At 29.7% G+C, this 23,910-nt stretch overlaps 4 protein-coding genes across 4 annotated transcripts; 3 read left to right on the top strand and 1 right to left on the bottom strand.

Annotated features, from left to right (window-relative positions):
- LOC103482622 (14 kDa proline-rich protein DC2.15-like) lies at positions 1-678 on the top strand. Its single transcript, XM_008438881.3, has one exon. It carries the CDS (start codon positions 73-75, stop codon positions 487-489), a length of 417 nt encoding a protein of 138 aa, XP_008437103.1. The 5' UTR covers positions 1-72; the 3' UTR covers positions 490-678.
- Positions 679-6,334: 5,656 nt separating this feature from the next.
- LOC103482621 (14 kDa proline-rich protein DC2.15-like) lies at positions 6,335-6,982 on the top strand. The gene has a single exon (XM_008438880.3). The coding sequence runs from the start codon at positions 6,391-6,393 to the stop codon at positions 6,799-6,801; it is 411 nt and encodes a 136-aa protein (XP_008437102.1). The 5' UTR covers positions 6,335-6,390; the 3' UTR covers positions 6,802-6,982.
- A 5,076-nt stretch (positions 6,983-12,058) lies between these two features.
- On the top strand, positions 12,059-13,022 carry LOC103482620 (14 kDa proline-rich protein DC2.15-like). Its single transcript, XM_008438879.3, has one exon. It carries the CDS (start codon positions 12,303-12,305, stop codon positions 12,723-12,725), a length of 423 nt encoding a protein of 140 aa, XP_008437101.1. The 5' UTR covers positions 12,059-12,302; the 3' UTR covers positions 12,726-13,022.
- An 8,020-nt stretch (positions 13,023-21,042) lies between these two features.
- LOC103482619 (L-lactate dehydrogenase A) lies at positions 21,043-23,910 on the bottom strand. The gene is made up of 2 exons (XM_008438878.3): positions 23,100-23,910; positions 21,043-21,794 (listed from the first exon to the last, which is right to left on the bottom strand). Exons 1-2 carry the CDS (start codon positions 23,706-23,708, stop codon positions 21,351-21,353), a joined length of 1,053 nt encoding a protein of 350 aa, XP_008437100.2. The 5' UTR covers positions 23,709-23,910; the 3' UTR covers positions 21,043-21,350.

Genomic DNA, 23,910 nt, shown 5'->3' with positions numbered 1-23,910 from the left:
AATCCCTCAAAATTCTTTCAACTTTCAAGAGAGATCCATCTTGAAAAAAGAAAACAAAAAACAAAAACCCTAATGGCTTCCAAAGCTACAGCCTCACTTGCGTTCCTCCTCTGTCTCAATCTCCTGTTCTTCACCTTTGTCTCAGCATGTGACAATTGCTATGTCCCTGCCCCAACCAAGCCCAAGCCCAAGCCATGCCCTCCTACTAAACCAAACCATCCATCTAAGTACGGAAAGTGTCCTAAGGATGCCCTTAAAATCGGTGTCTGTGCCAAGCTTCTCGGTGGCCTCGTCGACATTACCATCGGCAAGCCCCCAGTGACCCCATGCTGCACCTTGGTTAAAGGTCTCGCCGATCTTGAAGCTGCCGCCTGCCTTTGCACTGCCATCAAAGCTAGTGTTTTGGGGAACAAGATTAAAATCCCAGTCCACCTCAGCTTGCTCCTTAACGTTTGCAACAAGAAACTTCCCAATGGATTCCAATGCTGATTTTAGAGTTTTTTCTGTTCTTGATAATTCTTTGAGTGTATTTTGATGTTTGTGGTTCTAGAGTTGTCTAAGTATTATAATTTATTGCAAAGGGTTCTAAGTTGTTTAATTTTCTTCATTGGAGCTATTTCCTTTTGGAGTTGAAATGTTTCAATAAAAGTCTGCCATATTGGTGAATTTATAATTTATAGTTTTTGAGTATATTTTAGCTTTTTTCAAAGTCACTTTTTTTTAACAAAAATATAGGGTCTAATAAATCTACTGCAAATCTGAAAAGTGCATTCGTCGAATCGTCGTGATAAAAAGTTCAATATGTACATCAGGAGCTGTAGAACAACTCACCCAAGTGATACAAGAAACTTAAAGAAAAATCATCCAGTTTAGGTCTGTAGTAACACCATCATAAGTACAACATAGATTAGATTTAGAACTCCATAATATCACCAAGGACACAATATCACTCCATTGTTTATTTTGGAGCTTTTCAATATCTTGAAGCGCACGTCATATATTTCTTTCGAGACAAATGCACCACAAAACTGTTGTGATTAAATCAGCTTTTGATATTATCAAAGCCAATTCAAAGTGAATGGTTTATTTTTAAAACTACTCACAAGATCGATAGTCGTTACACCGGAACATCTCAACTAAGTTGACATCCTTCAACAATTTTATGATCACATCCAAGACTAAACGTGAAATATTTTATTGGACCAATGTTATTCATATATCTACATATATGGGTAGGTTTTGGCAAAATATTTTAAGAGTAATCATACTTCCTCTGGTTGAAAAGGCCAAAAAAATGATACGTTCCATGGCACTATAAAAAAAGCCTTTGATTTCTAATCATCTGAGTCAAAAACACTTTACAAAAGCTCTGGTATAGCTCTCTAGTTAAATTATCTTTTCTAGCTTTCTTTTTATTTATATTTCATTTTCGTTCGTAAGTTCTAACTTTTCAAGATTTACCTTTTTAACTTCTCCTTTTTACCAAATTTTCACTTCACATCTTTTGTCGTAATTAATGTCTATTTTATTTTAAATTTACATTATTATCAAAATTGAAATTAAATTTCCATTTATAATTACTTTTAATTAATTAATAGCTATTAATGTTAAAGACTTAAACAGAGGAAGACAAAAAGATGAAACCATATTTATATTTAATTTAGGTTAATTCTTGTATTTATTTAAAATAAAATTGTAGTGAAGGATCTACATACAATTTTATTTATTTATTTAAACAAAGTATTAATTGAAACGATCAAGAGACACACACGAAAATTTCAACTAAATTGACATATTCTTAACATACACGTCACATCCGAAAGCCAAAAATGACTGTGTTAATGTAAAAAATATGTACAAGAAAGAAGAATCCCAAAGTAAAAAAGAAGAAGAGATTAAAGAAAAGCTTTCCAATGTATCCATATACAAGTCTGCATCATAATATCTACAAAGGTCAGATATAGTACTCAACAAATGACTACAGTAGGTTTGATTTCTCAATATCGCTTAGAATGTTTGATTGTTTCTTTCCAACCATAAGGATGAAATGCAGGCACCGATCAAATTACACCGTAGCATTTTGTTCGTAGAGCTCAGTCGGATGTGCGTGAGAACAGGAAGCACTATTTCAGCCAGAGTGTTCGGATTTTTTTTCCTCTTCTTCTTTCTTTTAGTTAAGTACTAATAAGTTTATCAATACATTATGTATGTAATTAAAATATTACGTACGTCCTGCTATTGGTTATATTTTAGATAAAATCTCTCATAATTAGGATTCTTGAGAGTTCAATCTCAAACCTATATCTGGCAAAGAAATATAAATATATATCATTTGTATATATATATATATATATATCATTTGTATGCTTCTCTCCACAATCATTACTCATTGGTTCACGGGTAGGCTTTCAATTTAATTTATTAATATGCACGTTGTGCTTCAAATGGTTGGTATAAAATTTGAAGTTATTGGGTTGTATTATGAATTTCAACCCCTCATGATTCATATATATCTATATATAGAACAAGATATACTAGAGAAGAAAAGGATAGAATGCACCGAAACATCTCAACTTAGGATCCGTTTGAATTGCCTGTGAAAAAAATGTTTTTTAAAAAAAATTGTAAAATGAATTTAAAATCTAAACACTTACATGTTTGGTTTGACTTCTTTATAAATGTTTATATGCAAAATTGCGTTTGATTTGTCTTATACTAACAATGTTTATACTTAGGTCAAATTATCACAAAATAAAACTATTAAACATTATGAACTAATTTCATATAGAAATGCACACATTTTAAATTTTTTAGAAATATATTTTATAAAATTAATCGTACGTTATTTTAAAATTATTAATTTTTAGTTACTTGAAATCAAAATATTAATTTTATTTTTTGTATTAACTTCTTTTGGACAAATCAAATTTAGAAGCACAAACATCTCGAAAGGTAAATACATAACCATAAAAAAAAAAAAAAAAAAAATGATTTCCGACACCAAAATATAAATAACATAAATAGTTTTTCCGAGACTATAATATCAACTAGACAAAAAGATATGCAATTCGATCACGTTCTTCATTCATTTTTATTTCACGAATCGAAAGATCATGTTCTTCATTGATGTCTTCATGATTTCTTTCACAGATGTTAAGACGAAGTAGATTTAGCTGAGAGAGAAACATTTACAAATCCCTATATTTAAATGTATATGAACACACATTGAAAACAATATTACCGGTATTTAAAAAATTTTAAAAAAAAAGAAAAAAAAGGAGTGAAAAATAGATAGTAAAAAAATAGATATTTGGAAGAGATTCCTTGTTAAACACTAAATAAACATTTATTTTAAAATTTGTTTGCATGTGCTTCTTCTAAAATGATTTATTTCGTAATCTGATCATTTTTGTAAAAGTTATTTCAAACCAATGTCAAACACCTCAATTTAATTTAAAATAAATTATTTTTAAAAAATTAAACACTTCAAAAATCAATCCAAACATATCTTTAGTTGTTGGCATCTTTCTAGCTCTAGCTCATCATACTCATATATATATATATATATATAAAATCGGTCAATAAAGATAAGTAAGAAAATATAAACATTAGAAAATCGATACATAAACTTAGTAACACGGTTCAAAAATGTGTTAGCTACATATACGATAGCATAGGAAATCGATGAGGTTGCTTAAATGTCTGCCAATCTATATCTACATAATTTGGTATCTTATGTACTTCAATAATGTCAAAGCTACCTGGCAAATTAGTATCGTCTTTTTTAATGTCTCCCCCTAAAATAAATATCATATCCGTTTCGAGAAGGGTTTTCCTTTTATTTAAGAATCCACATGTGAAGTGTGCATGAAAGGTTTTTTTCTTTAGGTTGTGTGTTGAATTATTTGTCTCCCAAAAATAAAGAAGACTAAATAAGAAGATAAATGGTATAAATTAACCGTTATAGAGTGTATAAATACTATAACATATAAACAATGAAAATATAAACACCAAGATAGATATTTAAATGAAAATACATTAAAAATAAAATAGACCAAATAAATGAAAGAAAAGCTAAAGTGAGTTTTAGCTCAATAAGGATTAAGGGTCGACATGGTTCTTCCTCGATAGAGGTTAAAGGTTTGATCCTCCAATCTCTTCGTTGTTGTACTAAAAAAACATGAAAATACTATATTAAAGATTCACTCCGAATAAAAAAAATTATACTCCATTCTAGTAATATTTCAAATTTCAATCTCATCAACTAAAAAAGTCCATAAAGGTTGTTTGCAAGGTTAGAAGTATAATCAAACTATATATATTGAAAATCTAAGGGTTATTGGAATGAGTGAGGAAACGAGGAAAAAATAAAAATTGAAATTATGAAGCATGCATGAAAACATTGGGAATGAAAGAGGGTTTAGTTTATAAACTACGGTAACAAAATGAGTTTGGTATTACAAATCGAGTCTAAAACGTTCAATCCATATATGAGTTTTGGATTACACATTATATTACAAGCTCCTTCCATTACATACCTTCAAACAGCCTCTTAGGGGCCTGTAGTTGATGGAGCCACTACTACTAATGTATCATCCTCGTGAAAATATTAAGTGTCTAATTAACTTTAGAAGACATTCCATCAAACCTAATGCCCTTTGGAGGAGGCTGATTCAATGCAAATATAAAGGCAACTATCCAGGAGACATTCCATCAAACATCTCCTCTAGTACTTCTAAAGCCCCGTGGAGATCTATCATCGACAACATCGATTGGTTCAAAAGTAATCAAAGTTGGGAATTGAATAATGGAGATCAAATCTCCTTCTGGTATTCTAATTGGTCTCAAGAAGGACGTCTCTCAACTGCCTATCCCAGACTTTTTGCTCTTACTCTTGACAAAGAAATCTCAGTTAAAGATGCGTGGAACACATTCGATAACCAATGGAACATAATTTTTAGAAGAGAGCTGAACGATAGTGAAAGAAGCAAATGGGCAAAAATTTTAGAGATTCTCCCTACTCCAAGGTCTAATAGAGGATCAAGCAAGCCTACCTGGACTCCTGACAGCAACAACTCTTTCTCCATTGCATCCGCAAAAGTCTTGATCTCTCGGCAGCTGGATCAATCTCCAGGGGACCCTCGAGCAAAGCTTCTTGAGATCATATGGAAGTCCACCATTCCAATGAAGATCAAATTCTTCATGTGGTGCCTGATACAAAGAAGAATAAATATGATGGAGGTTATTCAGCAAAGAATGCCCAACATTCCCCTTCAACCCAACTGGTGCGTGCTTTGTAAAAAAGATAGTGAATCAGGAATCCACCTTTTTCTTCGATGCGAAGCTGTGAAACCCTTATGGTCCTTTCTCCAGCACTCTCTCAATTTCGCACTCGGTACCGACGATCTGGAGGATTTGTTCTCCTTCTTCCGTTCTCTAAATTGCTCCATCCCGAAACACAAGGTTGTTTTTTGTGGAATTATAGCCTTATTTTGGGAAATTTGGTGTGAAAGGAATCTTAGAATTTTTGGAACCTCTAGCTCTCATAAAACAACTGCCAATATGTGGGAGGACTGTAAAATCCTTATAGGCAATTGGTGCAGTAGGGACTCTTATTTTAAAAATTATTCGGCTACTACAATTGCTTTAAACCTTAGCACCTTCTGTAATTAGCTCTTGGGGTTTTCTCTAGCCCCTCATTAATAAAATTGTGTGTCTAGTGCGGTCTTAGGTTCACTCCTAAGTCCTATCTAGCTGTTTCCTTTAAAAAAAATTAACTTTAGAAGAAATGGAGAGACCACACTATTGGAATGTCTTGAATTCGTTGTGTGACGCTATGACCTTAGGGTTTAAAGAAGTTTAATATATAAATTCTCTAACCAAGTGATGCAGTTTGTATTCAAAAAACAATATTATCTCTTTCTTTGTTCTGTGGATGTAGCTAATACATTATTAGTGAATCAAGTACACACATGCGTGTCAATCTTTATTTATGTTACTATGCATATTCCTTACTCGTTGATTTTGTAACCGTCATAATACTTATAAGATATATTTATTCGCTATAGATCTACTCAATGAAAGAGAAATTAATTGAAGATGATAAAAAGGGAAAAAGTTTGATATTATTCCGAATAATTCCCATCAAATTCATAAATGTCCAAATTTTTTGCTTAAAAACTTCAAAGCTTAATTAAGTTTCTCAAACCCTGCCAGCTAAAATTCCATGAGACCACACATGGGTTGGGCATCATATTATTCTTTCACAAATCATTTGTTCCTTATCCTAAACCCTTATAAAAACCCAACCTATTTTCTCCTTTCCCCCACCACAAATCCCTCAAAATCTTCAAGTGAGAACTTCTTGAAAGACAAAAACAAAAGGCCCAAATGGCTTCCAAAGCTACAGCCTCACTTGCTTTCCTCCTCTCTCTCAATCTCCTGTTCTTCACCTTTGTCTCAGCATGTGACAATTGCTATGTCCCTGCCCCACCCAAGCCCAAGCCATGCCCCCCTACTAAACCAAACCCTCCATCTAACTACGGAAAGTGTCCCAAGGATACCCTTAAAATCGGCGTCTGTGCCAAGCTTCTTGGTGGCCTCGTCGATCTTACCATCGGCAAGCCCCCAGTGACCCCATGCTGCACCTTGGTCGAAGGACTTGCTGACCTTGAAGCCGCAGTCTGCCTTTGCACTGCCATTAAGGCTAGCGTTTTGGGGAACAAGATTAAAATCCCACTCCACCTCAGCTTGCTCCTTAACGTTTGCAACAAGAACCTTCCCAATGGATTCCAATGCTAGTTTTGTATAATTAGCCTTTTCTTATTCTTGAATCTTTTAGTACTTTGAAGTCTTGTGGTTGAGGTCATCTCTTTTAGACTTCATTCCAAATTATTCTTGGTTGTTTGTTTATTTTCTTGATCAGATGTTTTTTCCTGTTGGGTAATTGAAATTGATTCAATAAAATTTTTCTATTGGTAAACTATGAGTACTGTGAATTCTAATTTGAATATTCTGTTTGTTTAAAAGTTTTCAACATAACTCACCTCTTTTAGATACACTAAGTCTAAGTTTGTAATTAAAACTTGCGTAACTTAACAACCAACATTATTCATAATCGTTTGGATAATGATTTGGAAGAAAAAATTTAAAAACAAACCACCGAGTGAGGATAAATTTTGTTGGAATGACTTTAATAACTTACCTTGCTCTAAACAACCAAGCACGGGTCTCATTATCACTATCATTTATTATATTTACGAATTTGGTCCGAAGATTTAAGCGTCCAATATATAAAACTCTTTAGCTCTAAGTTTTTTGATTCCTCTATCTGTTAACGTTACATGAGTGAATCACATTAATCTTTGCGTCGATTTTCTTGATTGTTTATATTTTCCGTTACCTTTGATTATTATTGATTATATTTCACAATAATTGTATTTTATATTTTTCTATTTTCAATGTTTTTTTTTAAGAGAATATTAGAAGATAGCTAGGAAAATAAGTAGGAACACTAAAGATATATCTCAACTAGGTTGACACAACTATAACACACACTTAAAAATACTAACACTAAATTTAAGAGTTAAAGTTTTTTTTTCTCCCTTTTTTAAGTACTTTTAAGAGTTGTATAATTACTAAGTTAAATTTAAATTGTTATTAATCATATTAGCATACTTTACATTATAAAACTTGAATAGTTATGGTTTTATGGTATCATATATTTTCAAATGATTTAATTTTAGAAAATACTTGTATAAATACGAAATTATTGTAAATAATAAAATTAAAAAATATTTACAAAATATAGTAAATTCTCATAGTCTATCAATAATAGACTTTAAAATAATTATATTCGTATCTAGTGATGATATTGATAGATATAGATAAATGTTTAACAATGTCTCCCATCGATAGATTCTAAAATTTTATTATATTTATAAATATTTTTATTTATTTTATTCTATTACATAATACACAATAGTATATTTATTAAAGTTTTTATTTTATAGTATAATTTTTCAATTTAAAATTTCAAACTTAAAATTCAAATAAACCGATTCATAATTACTTTTACCCACACCGGATCGTTTCTCATTTTGTTTTTTCTTTTTTTCTAAATTAATGTTTGTTTCTTCACAAATTTTCCATAAATATTCGAATTTTTAGCAAATAATTTTAAAAACAAAAGTAATTTCTTCAAAACTTACTTCATCCCTTTATAAGTTTTCAAAATTTAGCACAACCTATGAGTAAATATATATAGAGAGAGAGAGTAGATAACGAAATATAAAAGTTAATTGGGCAGACAGAGAAATCAAATCCATTTAGATTTTTAAAGTAGTGTTCGACATGTCGACACTCGACATTTGGCCAGACGACGTGCGCATGAAACAAATTATATACCATATATTATATTTCTTTTTATAATTAAGGTTAAGAAAACCTTACATTATCTCTTAACTAATTTTGATAAAAAGAAATTAATAATTTCAACAAACTAAATTTAAAATTTGTTAAAAATAAACTAATTAAAATATCAAAATAAAATTATTAAACCTGAATAAGAGTAAAATTAATCCGTTAATAAATAAGGACAACGCTTTTATCTTTTTTATTAGTGTTTAGTTCGAGAGATCTATCCGTTTTTCTTTCATTAGTTGATGAACAGTTTGACTTGTATAATGTCTTTTACTTGCCTTATTCTTCGTATTGTTTCACTTTAGAAGACTTTCCTCTAGTTTTTCCTTATTTATACGAACTTCTTTTTTTACTATGAACCTTCATTTGTATGAGTTTAGAGATCGATAGGTGTTCGATTGTATCAACCTATTGAATTGAAATGAAGTATGCATCTCTTAATTCACATCTACTTGATGATCGATTCTAGATGATAATTTAAACTAAAATTATTTGAGGTTGCGTGAAGAAAATAAAATGCAACTGGGTAACATTTTTTAACATTTAATAATACATTTGGTTGTCTTTATCTTTCATTTTTTCTTCTAATTTAATATAATGTGTCCAAGCTAGTATCATTTATATGCCTTTTTTTTCAAGATCAACCATTATTAACATTGGTTCACGGGAAGGGTTTCTCTCTTTTATTTAAAATATTTTTTAGTGTATGTCAAAGTTGTAATTAATATAAATTTAATTAAGTTTAAAAGCCTCCAAAATGTTTATACAAATTTCCATAAATTATATTTTAAAACTTCTTTATTAACGTATACAGACGACACATAGAAATGAAATTTAGGGTATGAAAGTTTAGAATTAAGGAAAATTTTTATCTTAATTATTAAGTAAAATTAAGTAAATTGGTTTAGAATTAAGTATGATATTATGCATTTAGTCTTTGAGTTTTTTTTTTTTTTTTTGGAGATGATTAACATACCAAAACAGAAAACAGGAAAAAGAAGTATTACTGCTTGAAATTAATTTCAAGAAGTGATTGTTAGTGATTAATTCTAAAGTTATTTTTAAAATTAATTTCAAAACGTTTTTTTTTTTTTTAGAAACGACCGATCTTATTTTTCCTTCAAGTGCTAGGAAGAAAATGGAGTACATTTGTTTTTCTTTCTTCTGTCTGTGTTTTTTATTGCTTTAGATATATTGTTTTCTAAGCATTTTCCGTTGATTTTAATTCGTTCTAGGATGAGTGCACATTAGAGATCGAGGTTGTGTTAACCTTCGAGAACAATTGACTTTTGTAGATTTAACATCAAAGTTTTAAGTCAATTTTGCTTTGAAGAGAGTAGATCATTCATAACACAACAACGAATAATATTTGAATTAAATCAATTTAATCTATGAATTATTTCAAAATGTTAAAAATTTATCCGTGATATTTTCGTTTTATTTCAATTTGATCGCTAGGTTTCAATACTTCAACTTTTTCAACCTCAATTTTTTATTAAATGTTCCTTTATGGTATTTGATTTTAAACGTTAATATATTTTAATTAATTTCAAATAATTGAAAGAATTATAGTTTATTAAGTTTCTATATTCAAATTAGATTTTAAATTTCACTTCATAATTGGAAAGGATTATCATTTCGTTTGTTATTGATCGTATCTTCTAAGCAACACTCTTCTCTTACTTTCCATCCGAATACTACATAGTCAACCTTGATATGTTCATGAATAATGATCCCTTAGATCTCTAATACCATTGAACAACTATTGAAATCCAAGAAAGAGAAGAAGGAAGAAGTTACAAATATTCTTCAAGTAATTTTCATTATGGTAAATACAAATTAATATAAAGGCTACAATGAGTACACTTGAAATACCCTTTGTTAGGGAAGAAACCATAGAAAATGAAAAGCTAAGGAAATAGAGAAATGATAAATGACATTCTTTTCAAAACACAATTTGATCGATACTTTACCATCTTGAGTTTGAGATATTATATGTGTGTTGTAAATTAGATAAACTAATTTAATTCTTTATGTATTTACTAATTATTTGTGTATTTTCGTTATAAATCATTGATATACACTTAAAGAAATTATACACATTTGTCAAAGCGAGTTTAGGTCAACAATAATTGGTAATGATCTTCCATTCTAAAAATGAGAGAAATTTGAATCTCCTACCATCTAACTCTTGTAATTCAAACAAACAAAAATTACACATTTATACTGGTATATAATTTGCACTATAATCTATCTAACAAATTGCAATTTTTCCCTTTTTCTTTCCCTCTTTTTGGAGCATTATAAGTTACAAGTTGAGGGTTGTTGTTTGTAGATAGATAAGGACCCATCTAGAAAGAACTATCCCTCCAAGTGATCGTCTTTTTATCTCCATGATTTCTCACTCCAATCAACGTTTAATTAAATGTGTTTGAAACCCTCTCAAATATTGATTAAATTAAACAAAAATTATTTTAAGAGAAACTATGTGTTTAACTACGGTCTAAAATGAGTATATAAAATAAGTTGGTTTAAGATAAACATTTCGACCTAATTTTTAGAAAAATGAATTTTGAGTGTTTAGTTGTTAATATTTCTCTATTTTATTTGAAAAACTTTCGTCATTGTCTTCGGCTATCTCTAAACCCACCACCTCTACCCACGGCCACAGACCACCTCTACCCACGGCCACCGACCACCTTCGGTCAGCATCCATCTGCCACAAGTGATCTCTATCAACCACCAATTTTACCGACAATCACAAACAAGTCGTTAACTATATATCATCTCGAACAATCACAACCAACAAACTTTTGGTCATTATCACTATTGATAAATTCTTTTACGATAATTTGAAATCAATAAAAATACTTTTAGTACATAATAAATCAAAAAAAAAATTACAAAGAAAAACTTTTACATAAAACATTTTTTACATATCTATTTCAAAAAAAGATACGTAAAAGAGAATATTTTTACATAAAACATTTTCTAAAAAGAGTTATCAAACAGTGCGTGTGTACTTTTATTTTTTTATAATAAAATTTTAAATGAAAATTAATTTTTGGAAAACATTTTTTTTTTCTAACGCATTTCAAACAAGTTCTTTATAAAATATTTAATAATTATTAAGGAGGTTGTTTTTAAATATAGGAAAAGTAACTAAAATATTTATAAATATAGTAAAATCACATTATCTATTAGTGATATATACAATAATGAACTACTATTAATGTCTATCACTATCTATACTATGAGTTGTATTAATCAACAAAAGCAATGTACAGAAAGGTTCTAGAAAAGGACACAGAACACAACAAGGAATAGGGTAGAGAAAAGTGTTCCCATTTAATGAGGTGGGAGATGCATCCTTATTCTTGAAGTTGAACCAAAACATAAATCACCATCAAATCGAAAAATCTGCCCTCAACCAACGACATCCTTAGTGGAGCCTCTTGTCATATACTCTAGAAAGCAAATTTGGATCATATCAACATTTGCAGCTTATGGATCTACACAAAGAAAAATGATACAAAAAGTATGAAAGAAAAAGGAAAATAATGGTGAACAGTGAGAGAATAATTTCCAAAATTTCATTCCACAAAATTCCAAAAATTTGCCTAAACTTCTGAGCTCTCCCTCTCTTCAAATTACCCCCTGCCAGCTAAAATCCCAAGAGGCCACACATGGCTTATTTTGTATCATATTATACAGCAACCTAGTGGCATCATATATTATTCTTTCACAAACAAAAAAAAAATCATTTCTTCTTTCCTCAAGAACCCTATAAAAACCCCTCCATTTCTCCTTTTTTTCCCACCACTAATCCCTCAAAATTCTTGTAAAGAAAAACGAAAAGCCAAAAGCAAGAAATTACCCTAATGGCTTCTAAAGCTACAACCTCTCTTGCTTTCCTTCTTTCTCTCAATCTCCTTTTCTTCACTCTTGTCTCAGCTTGTAACAATTGCTATGTCCCTGAGCCACCTAAGCCCAAGCCATGCCCTCCAACCAAGCCAACCCCAAAGCCAAGCCCTTCATCTGGCTATGGAAAATGCCCCAGGGACACCCTTAAACTCGGTGTCTGCGCCAAGCTGCTCGGTGGCCTTGTCGATGTTACGATCGGCAAGCCCCCAGTGACCCCTTGCTGTAGTTTGATCGAAGGTCTTGCTGATCTTGAAGCTGCTGTTTGCCTTTGCACTGCCATTAAGGCTAACCTTTTGGGTCTCAACCTTAATATTCCTGTCTCCCTTAGCTTGCTCCTTAATGTTTGCCAAAAGAATGTTCCTAAGGGATTCCAGTGTTGAGTTCTAATTTTTTCTTAAGAAAAAAAAAGGATACTAGAAGTGGAGGAATCAGTGGTGAGTCTAATTAATTAGTATCTTTTGTATTTTATGATATGTGTTGTCAAGTGTGTTTTGATGTGGGTTTGTTTTAGAATTTTTATTTGCAAATTCTTGGTTTGTTTTATTTGCTTCATATGGGTTATTTTTCTTTTTGAGTTGGAAAGTTTCAATAAGTTTACCTATTGGGTAAATTTATGATAATTGATTATTGTAATTTTGAATATTGGAAATGAAAAAATATATCATTTCCACCCCCTATATGTTTTTTTGTTCCATAGCTTTCCATAAAAATAATCTATATCACTCTCTTTTTACCATGCTTGAAATTCATCACTAAACTCTAAACATCTTTTTAACTAAGAAGTTCTTTTTTAAAATAAAAATATATATATAAAAAAAAAAGTTTCCATTTTTAATATCTCATATTCTCTTATCACCCTATTTTAAACAAAATTGAATGAAACTCTATATAATTGAGATAGATCCATGATATTATGTTCTGATCTCATCACCCTACTTTAAACATAATTGAATAAAACTTTATATACTCTATATCTATCTTGGGTAATTAGTATATCTATCTTGGGTAATTAGTGACACTCTTTTAACTTTTAACTAAAAAAAGAAAACAAAATGAAAATCTCCCATAATTTTCCCATCTCAATAAACGTATATTATTTTTAACGTGTGTGAGATTGGAGATCGAATTTTTAACTTTGAATTTGAGATTGATATTTACATATTTGATGTTATTTGAACTAGACTCATTTTGGCATCTTCATTGTATTATTTATTCTTTTTAATCTAAACTTATCTAATTTAAAAATTCTTTAAATTCTATGGTAAATACATATATGGTTTTATCTTAACAATGATTTCTTCCGTTGTAGAGTTACAACGATCTAATTTTGCAAGTAAGTTGTTCCCAAAATACTTGAAAACCTAAAAAGATTTAAAATAATCTTAAAATGTATATTCAATAATTCTAAAAAAAATGAGTTTCAATAAAAATGTCATTCTCTCGTCAACCAAAACAAAAAATATATGTATATTTCACTGTCTAGATCAAGAGGTAAATAATAAAAGATTAATATACTTCCACCTCAAATTTGAATAAATTAAAATTACTCCTTATGAGTATTTAAAATATAAAAACATAAATTTATTTATTTATTTCTCCTCTTTTACATAATTAAAAAAAAAAAAAAAAAAAAAAAAAAAAAAAAAAAGAGAGAGAGAGAGAGAGAGAGAGACTGCGACACTAAGTTATAATTTTCGAGGTTTTTGAAACCCCAAAAATTAAGGAATCAGAATATGTATGTATTTAACTATTACAGAGCCGATTATTATTATAATTATATCCCAATCCTCGACTGTTAATTATATAGCTGATTGGATAGTGGTTTGTCTCTTATGCTTTGTCTAAAAACGATCAATAATTATAAACTTTTTGACGAAATTTAATAAAAGACAAATGAAAAACCATTGGCTGAGAATTACATTTGAAATAATTAAAATCAATTCTATAAGATTAAATTAATTCATCATTTAATTTTGTACTTTTAAACACATTCATAGTGAATGGATACATATATATATATATATATATATTCTTTTTCACATAGAATGGAAAAATGGATCCATCTATTGTGAAATTTCTGTTACTTTACCATAATTACAATGATATTTATTATAGTCAACCCCTCAAAATTATCATTCAGTAACATAAAGAAATAGTTTCTTGTGGTGAGATGTGGACAAATGAGAGAAGGAGGTGTAGAGTAGTGATGGAGGGGGGGAGGAATGGGCAATGGCTTCCTCTGCATGCATGCATGTGTGTAATTTTGACGCTTACACTTAAAAACTTCAATCTGCACAGCCAAGTTTCATCATTTTGTCAGATTCATAACTCTTTTATTATTTTTTTTCCCTTTAAATTACAGGTTTAACCTTCTTGATTGGTTGAAATTTATTCAACTTTAATGATCAGTTAATGATCTAATCCTGTATAATTTTAGAAGTTTCAAACGTGAAGTCTCTCCCCCATCTAAAGATTTTGGTTGACAGAATTTTATAGATCAATCCAAATAATAGGAAAATTGCAAGGAGTATATGTTTATTTATACACACACATATGAAGAATATAAAATTAAGAGGTGCTCAAACTACATTAGATCTATATTAGATTTCAAAGTGTCCATGAAATTAGAATATATTTAGTTAAATTCAAACAATATCATTTTCATCTCGACAATTATCATTCATAGGATATTTTTGTTAAAAGGTTATGAAGAAAAATGAAAAAAAAATAGTTTTATTGTTGTAAAAGATGTTTGGTTTTAATGGTTCATACATATCGTATTAATTGTGAGTAGTTTAAGAATAACTTAAAAATAAGTGTTTTTTAAATTTGGTGTAATTGTAATAATTTTTACATGGTAAAGATTTTTTTTTTAAGTCATGGTTGTTTTTCTTCAAATTATTAATTATTTAATAAAGATTGCTATGTATCTCTAATTTTCGTTACATTTTAAAAACATGTATTTATTTGTCATATTATTATTTTTGCTTATTTTCAAGAAGATTCCTTTTTCAACATTATTTTATTTAGATCAATAATTCTTAGTTGAGATATTTTAGTGCATCTTTTGATCCTACCAATCACTACTTATACAAAAAAAAAAAAAAGTTTTGAAGTTCTTCCTCGATATTACTTGACATGGACAATGACAAGACGAGTGTTACGAATATGTTAATCTAGTTGAAATTTTATATACATATATTACTCTCGTGATCGCACCCCGAGTCTAGTTTTTTTGTTAAAAAAATCTTAGAAACCAAATTCGAAAAAAAAAATCTTTTTTAAAATTGATTTATTGTTATGATGTGATCCAAATTTAAAAATTAGATGAAGAAAATAGGATAATCATACTTATTTAATTTAAATTTTAGGGGTTGAAGATTATGCGAAAAGGATTTTCATGATGTGACATATATTATAATAACGTGTTAGAACAATTTTGGAAACAATTCAACCTTCTTTTTCCAACCCAAGACAAAAACCAATTAATAATCTTTTTTTTTCTTCTTTCTTTTTTTTCCCCCTCCCTCCCCCTCTAGGAATATAACATTAAAAAGTATAGCCTAAAAAACATGAACTAAAATTTTGAATGAGACTCTCCTTATTATTTTGTTAATCAAAAAATATTTTATCAGACGAATATAAAATTAACACAAATAACTAAAAATGAAGGTGAAGTAAGAATTTAAGAATAAATATATAATAAAAAAAACGAATTTCTTGACCGACTGATTTCTTACAAATTCTCTCTTTTTTTAGCCCATAAAATTATATTGAAAATTTTAAATTTACAAGTTGCTTGACTCTTAGCCCCATAATTTTTTGGCATTTTGCTTTAGTGTTGTTTTCGTTGAAGTTTTATTTATTTGAACATTGAAATAAAGAATTTAAATTATAATATAAGAGAATAAAATCCCAAAGAAATGGATCAAATTGACAGCTTTTATTTTAATTAGTAGCTAAATAATGAATCATATGGCCACACATGGGGTCCAAAATCCATATTGAATTACGATTTCCCGTGAACTTCTTTTGGCTTTTTCTTATTTTTGTTAGGGTTTCATGTCAAAGATAGTGTGTCTGTCTTTTTTTCATTTATTAAATTACGAGTTTGGCTTTCAACTAATTTCGTTCGTAAACTAATTTCTCTGTCAATCAGATACATATCCTTCCTTCCCAATCTTAATTTTAATATGAGTTCCTTAGTGTATGTGTTTTACAACCGAAGAATGGCTCGAAAACTATCATTATGTCACCTTCTTTCATAGATTCAACTGGAATTTAGGACAATTCAATAACCTTTGGGAATACTTGTTTGAGTTGTAAGTGGTTTGCAATGATTAAAGTTGATCGTTGACGTTTTTGAATGTCGCAATTAACCAACAATAAATCACCATATTTTCATCTTACTTTTTATGTTTGTCTTATCTTTCGAAAACATAGTTCTAAATTCTAAAACTAATAACCACGTTGATAACTAAATACACAATTGAAAGTTTAAGGTCGATCACGTAGGAAAAAAATGTTAAAGTTAAAGTCACGATTTTACGTTTTTTTTTTAACATTTAGAATATATCAAACATATATTAAACACACAAAAAAACATGGATTAAATATTTTTGAAAATGAGTTGTTTTTTTAGACCAATTTAAAAGTTGGGAAGTAACTTTGTAATTTAATGAATTCTTTTTTAATTATAATATTTTCCATCAATACAGCGCTTGAAAACGAGCGATCTCTCTTTGTTGGTATTTGACTTCTTGGATTCACACTTTACAATTGATTTGTTCAAAAAAAAAAAGAAATTTTGAGGTTAACATTTTTTCTAGACCTATGGTGATAATTTTCTTATTTTATAATAATGTTCGATGTATGAATTTTCAATATGAAATAAGATGATTTAAAATAAATATAGCAAAACTAACATGGAAATTTTTGGACTAGTTGTAAGATGGAAAAAATAAGTTTTTAATATTAGGTTTGTTGCTCGAACTTTTTTAAAAAAAAAGATACAATGATTAGTAGGTACATTGGGTATCTCAACTAGGTGGATACTCCTATAGCACTCTCGTAATTTCCGCTTCATTAATATACGAAAGAGATGAGAAACAAGGAAAGGTCCAACAAAAATACAGTCTATGGACTAGAGGCAAGCCCAAGATGCAAGAAAATTAAAAACCCCTAAGATTAAGAGCGATGGAACTAGCACTATAGTTAGAAAAAAAGCAACGATTTAATGGCCCAAAAATCCGAAAAAAGCGATGATCTAGTTGCTCAAACTTTTTAGTTTTACAAAAATAGTAAAAAGTACGTTAAAAAAATGTATGGATTTATCTGATACACTTTTTTTTTGTAATACACATTTGATATATTTGATATACCTAATGCATATATTAGTGATGTACAATCGATGAACTTGATATCTTCGATACACTTTAAATTAAAATAATAAACTTAGAATAAAAAGAGATAATAATAAAATGTAACCTTCAACTATTTCTTCTATTACAGTTAAAAAGCATCATAAATTTCCTTGCCTCGTCTCTCTTCAAACAATCAGTACTGCTGCACATCAATCTCTATCGTCGACTGGCGCTCCACCTCTTTGCTACTTACCTCTATCAACTCTTGCACATCCGGTCGTCGGTTACCGCTTTACTCTCTCTCTCTCTGTCTTTCTTTCTCTCTCGATATAATTGTTAGGCAAATATGTAATAAAAGTAATTACAATTTTGATCTAACTGTTTTGTCATATTTGCAAATATATGATCCACCAACAAAATAACATACTATTATTATTATAGATCGTTGATTTAAGATCAGATATTCGATTCATCAATAATAATAATTCAAAATTTAAAGTGGGAAGGTATGTTATATGGTAGAGAAAGTTAAAGGTTGTACGAAACCTTTTGATAAGTTTAAGAAATAAATAGTCTAATCAAATCAAAAACTACTGAGTTACCACCGACTTCTTATTGGGGACTTTGATATATATATATATATATATATATATATATATATATATTTATAGAAATTTTGTGAATGTGAAGATCAAGAAAAGAATCCAACGCTCTAATTTCGTAATATGATAAATTCATCCATATAAGACAAACCAAAAAATCGGAATTTTCTTTCAAGAAAAATACCTTCTCGAGCAAAATTATCTTCATATATATTTGTTTAAACTTTTGGATCAATTGATAATTTAAAAATATATCCAAATAAGTAGTTTAAAAGGTATATTTTATGTCGAATTCGAACATTGTTGTTTCTTCCCTAATTGATATATATTTTCGTTAGTTACACCTTTCATCCCTAAGATATATACTTTCTCAATTGTGTTTATATGACCATTTTGAAAGATCGTTGAATCAAAATCTTGCACGTAAAAAATTATCACATAATACTCATATAATTACGTCGATTAGAAGCTCTACATTTTAGAGCGAAAGATACATTATAAAGAAAAAATAAGATTAATTCATTCTTAAATTCAAAAAAAAGAAAAAAAGAAAACGTATCACTATTTTAATTGTTTTCTAAAAGAAAGGTTATTTGGAATCACATGTGGGAAGACAGTTCGTCCACACACATCCTTATGTAACATTGTTTTTCTTTTGTCCAGTTGATCAACAATAACAAATATAATTAATTATGATCATACTTCATATGCATTTGGATGTTTTCCTTTGTTTATTTATAAGACAATTATACGTACAACAATCCTCTACAAAATAATTGCAAACCTAGCATAATTTAAAAGTAATTTGTAAATATAATAGTATCGTTTTAACTTCTATTACTATCAACATCATAAATATTGATTATAGAAATCTATCGATGCCTAATATTAATAAAATATAAAATTTTACTATACTTTCTAAATATTTTGATTTATTTTGTTATATTTAAAATCTATCCCTAAAAATATGAATAAAAATCCGTATTTCAACCTATAACAAAAATAGGGGTTTTAATTGAAAAATTACGAGGGGTTTTGGGGAAAAAGCTAAGTAAAAGTGGTAAAAGGTTTTTTTTTTTTAATTATTATAGTTTTAAAAAAAAACTATTTACAAAATATAGTAAAAAAATAATCAATTTAAGAGAGTTGGATATATTTTTCTATGTATATATATCTTTCAATATTTTTATATTTTTGAAAAATTTCTCTATTTTTGTTATCTTTAATTAACCCAAAAATCAAAAATCCGACCCATTTTTTTAAATCGGTAAAAGGGATCTTTTTTATTTAAATTACCCTTTTATCAAATTTTCTTTTTTTTTTTTTCAAAACTCCCTAACTTTCCAATTAACCCCAAAAATAGGAACATTATTTCAATCTTTAACAGAAAAAAGTAGGCCAAAATTTTAATTTAGAAGCAAAAACGGCCCAATTAAAAAGTATAAACGAAGGAAATTAAAATTAAAATTAAAAAACAGACCCAACATAGCACTACACTGATCCAACCAAATAAAAACCAGTCTATCATTTTATTTTGTCTTCCTTTGTTAGACTTCGATTTGGCTCACTTCTTTATAAAACTAATTAAATTGGTTTGATTATTGCTTTTATCACGGACTTTCACTTATAATAAAAGAAAGAAAAATGGTCTAAGAAAACTCGCAGGAGGTAACCTATTAGTGTAACATATCTACGAATATGATGACAAATCATAGATAGAATATCCACAATGTGCAATTAACATATACTTAAAAGAATAATGTATGTAATTATGTAGGAGTTTAATTGGGGTTCACGAATAAAATAAAATACTTTTGTAGTATCACTCTTTGTGTTACTGTGCATCATCATTTGTTGATCACAATGTAATAGTAAATTAATAGAATAATATTCATACTTAAGGGATATATCAAACGTTAATTTGCTTCTGCAGCAGAAACGATGAAATCGGTTGATTTGATTTTTCATTAGGATATTTAAAATCATACAAAAAAGAAAACAGTAAATTTGTTGAGCATTATGAGAATGATACCTTTGTAGAAATGCAATTGTAACGAAACTCTTCTCTTCTTTATGTTTTCTTCTAAGAGTTTTTCTTGGTATGACCCTACCAAAGATTCAGTTTGTATAAGAGTCTTCTTAAAAGAATTGAAAGAGTTGGGAAGAAGGAAAAATCAGAGAACTTTTCTTCGAGAACCGAAGGGTTTAGAGAGAGTTTATATCGTTGGATTTTTTTTTTTTTTTTTTTTTAAGAACAAATGTCTTGTTTTTCTACCCTCTTAATTATAATTATTCACTTTTATCAAAATAATTTAGATAATTAGGATGATAATTAGGTTAATCCGTATCGTTTTTTTTAGATCATCCTAAAGTTAATTATTATTAAATCATTTTCCATATATATCTCATTTTAAAATGATATAGATAACTATTTAGTTAATCCTAAACCTTAATTATAATTATCTATTTTAATATCTCATATTAAAATGATTTAAGTTAAGAAATAAATTTTAATATTAAATCTCCTTCATTTTTAGCATATAAATTTAAACATTTCAAATTTTATTTCAAGAAATTTGAATCTACTATAATATAATAGAATCATTCATACATACCCAAGATGCTAGACAACAAAAAATGTACAAGTATACATGTATAATTACTTTGTATTTGATGCTTGGGAAAATAATTTATTTGAGCAGTGCATTTTCAAATGATGAGACTTCATAAAGAAAAGGACAGAGATTATATATTTTCATTAGAATTTGTGAGTTTAGGGAGATTTGTTCATCAATCTAGTGTCTTAATCCAGCGTCATAATATCATACATTGTATTATCATAGTTAATACATTTATAATACGTAAATTAAGTGTAACATCCTAAAGGGGTAATTAAAAAAAACATCATCAATACCACCCCATATTCATAGTTAGCTTTCCAATTCAACCAACCTCAAAACAAACACAAACATCACCACAACCACCCATCAAAACACCATCAAAAACATCCATAGGATAGTAAGTAGGTGTAGTAAAAATTTCAGATCCCTAACTCGGTTTGCACCTGCAAGATGGTGTTTGCCGAGTCCCTCAACCGTTTCGACTCCTCTGCCGTTAGATGCACATTGGTGATCCCCAATACTCCACCCCTCCCAAGCTGTGCAGGCAGGCTAAGGAACAAGTCGCCACCATCAATACCGTAAAACCCTTTTGCGAGAACAGAGACAGGATGAATCCTCCTTTGGTCCCGAAGGATGGAACGAGCTAAACTCGCAACGGAGTACCCGATCGCCCATGATGTGTAGCCCTTGAGGTTTATGACTTCATAAGCCCCACCTATGACCTCTTTGTGAATTTTCTCTAATGTTTCTTTCTCGTAGGCGATTTGTTGATTCTTTAGAAAGCTTAGTATTGGCACCCCGCCCACGCTTATGCTCGACCATAGCGCCACCGAGCTGTCGCCGTGCTCTCCAACTATGTATGCCTTCAAAAAACATATATATGTATAATCCTCTGTTGTTTTAGCTTCATGATCTAAATATCAATTCTAGTTTAATTTCTAGAAATTCATCCATGGTTTTATGCATATTTAAAGCACCTAAACGATGGTTGGGACTCTAATTGGGTGAACTTTGAATTTATTTTTTCACTTTGGTAACTAAATTTTCAAAATGGCTGTTTTGGTTTTTATTTTACTTTTTCTAATTTTACCTTACAAATAATAATTATGTTCCAATTTTTAATTTTAAAGTTAGAATTTAACCCAACTCTTTCTAAAAAGTTAAAAGATTATGTTTTTATAGTTTGATAGAACATCATAAATAGCCCATAAAATTCGATAAACCCCTTGTTAGGAATTTTTGTATGAATAACTCTTTCTCAAGCGTTTTTATATATTTTTTTACCCACACCCCACAACCACATGAAATTTGATCTTATGTTTACATCATAGTGTGTTTCTAGCCTTCTAAGTGACACTTGATAGGGATGAACTTTCCAGTCTAATAGTGGCTTATCCCTGATCCAATGTCATAACCCAATGTAATATCCTTTTTTCACATTTTTCCCATTCTAACATTGACTTGTGGTAGAAAAGTTCATTGCAGTCTAATACTTTTTCCAAATCCCTATCTCGATTTCACATGTTCATGCATACAGGCTAAACAACTGTAAATATAGTAAATAAATTTAAAGTATTAGCATATATAGTAATGTTTTTAAAAAATTGTAAATATAACAAAATCGGCGAGAGTTTATCGATAATAGATCATATTATAAGTATTAATCTATCATTAATAGACTAGAGACCAGAGACCAGAGGTGTATCAAACGACAAATTTGCTATATTTGTAATTTTTTAAAATATTACAAATAATAATCATAGCTAAGAAAGAAAAAAAAAGGTTCATTAGTACAAAAAGCTCTCGTAATTATTAGGGCTTTAATTATAAAGATGATAACTAACTTTCTATAGAGGTCCAAATTTATAAAGGAAAGTTAATTTTTTGAGTTCAATTATAAATAACTCTACATATATTTTGGTTTGTATGGATAAATCAACTTAAACTTGTAATTTGATTTATGAACTTTAGAAAGAGTCTAATTAAGTTCCTTGTGAGAAACGATTATAGATGTGAAATCAGTAGAAAATATTTAGAAATATAACAAAATTATTTAAACGAAAGGGAAATTTCTTCAGCAAAACAACGCCAAATTAACAAAAGAAAGAAGAAGAAAAAAGCAATGATCAATTGAAGAACACAGAAGAAATGACAATCGGAAAACTGACCTGAACATCCTGAGCATTAACGTCGAGATGATCCGCAATAAGAAACCGAAACCTAGATGAATCCAGATTCGTTCCCGATCCAATCACACGATTCGACGGAAAACCAGAGAGTTTCCAAGCAACATAAGTCAAAACATCCACCGGATTCGAAACAATCAAAAGAATCGTCTCAGGAGAGAACTGAACCAACGGCGGAACAATCTTCTGAAACAGAGCAACATTCCTCTGCAACAGATTCAACCTAGATTCACCTGCGATCTGTCGAGCACCAGCAGTAACAATACACAGATTAGATCCAGCAGTAGTGGAGTAATCAGTGGAGGCGCTGATTTTTGTACGAGGGAGAAAAGCAGCAGCGTGTTGGAGATCTAGCATTTCGCCACGGAGTTTGTCGGGCTTGGCGTCGACGAGGACGAGTTCGTCGACCAGATCTTGAGTGAGGATGGTTTGAGCAATGGCCATACCGACGTTTCCGGCGCCGATGACGGAGATTTTGGTGTTGCGATTTGAGGTGGATGGAGGAGAGGCGTCGCGGATTGGTTTGAAGAAGGCTTGAGAAAGGTCGAGGCCGCCGGGACCTAAGGAAGAGGTTGAGGGACTTTTCTGCATTGTGAAAATGGGTTTGGAGGATTGTGATTGGCGGTGAAGTCTTTTGTTGCAGAGAGGTTGGCGGATTCTAAATGGGGATTGCGTTAGAAAGGATGAAGAAGAAGAAGAAGAAGAAGAAGAAGAAGAAGAAAAGTTCTGAGAAAGATGGAGATGGAGAATGAGGAAAGTGCAAGAGAAGTAAGTCTTTCTCAGGGATTTTTCA

This window comes from Cucumis melo, chromosome 9, assembly GCF_025177605.1.
Source record: "Cucumis melo cultivar AY chromosome 9, USDA_Cmelo_AY_1.0, whole genome shotgun sequence".
Lineage (NCBI taxonomy): Eukaryota > Viridiplantae > Streptophyta > Magnoliopsida > Cucurbitales > Cucurbitaceae > Cucumis > Cucumis melo.
The sequence above is the reverse complement of the archived record's forward strand: the minus strand, read 5'-3'. Positions and strand labels throughout refer to the sequence as shown.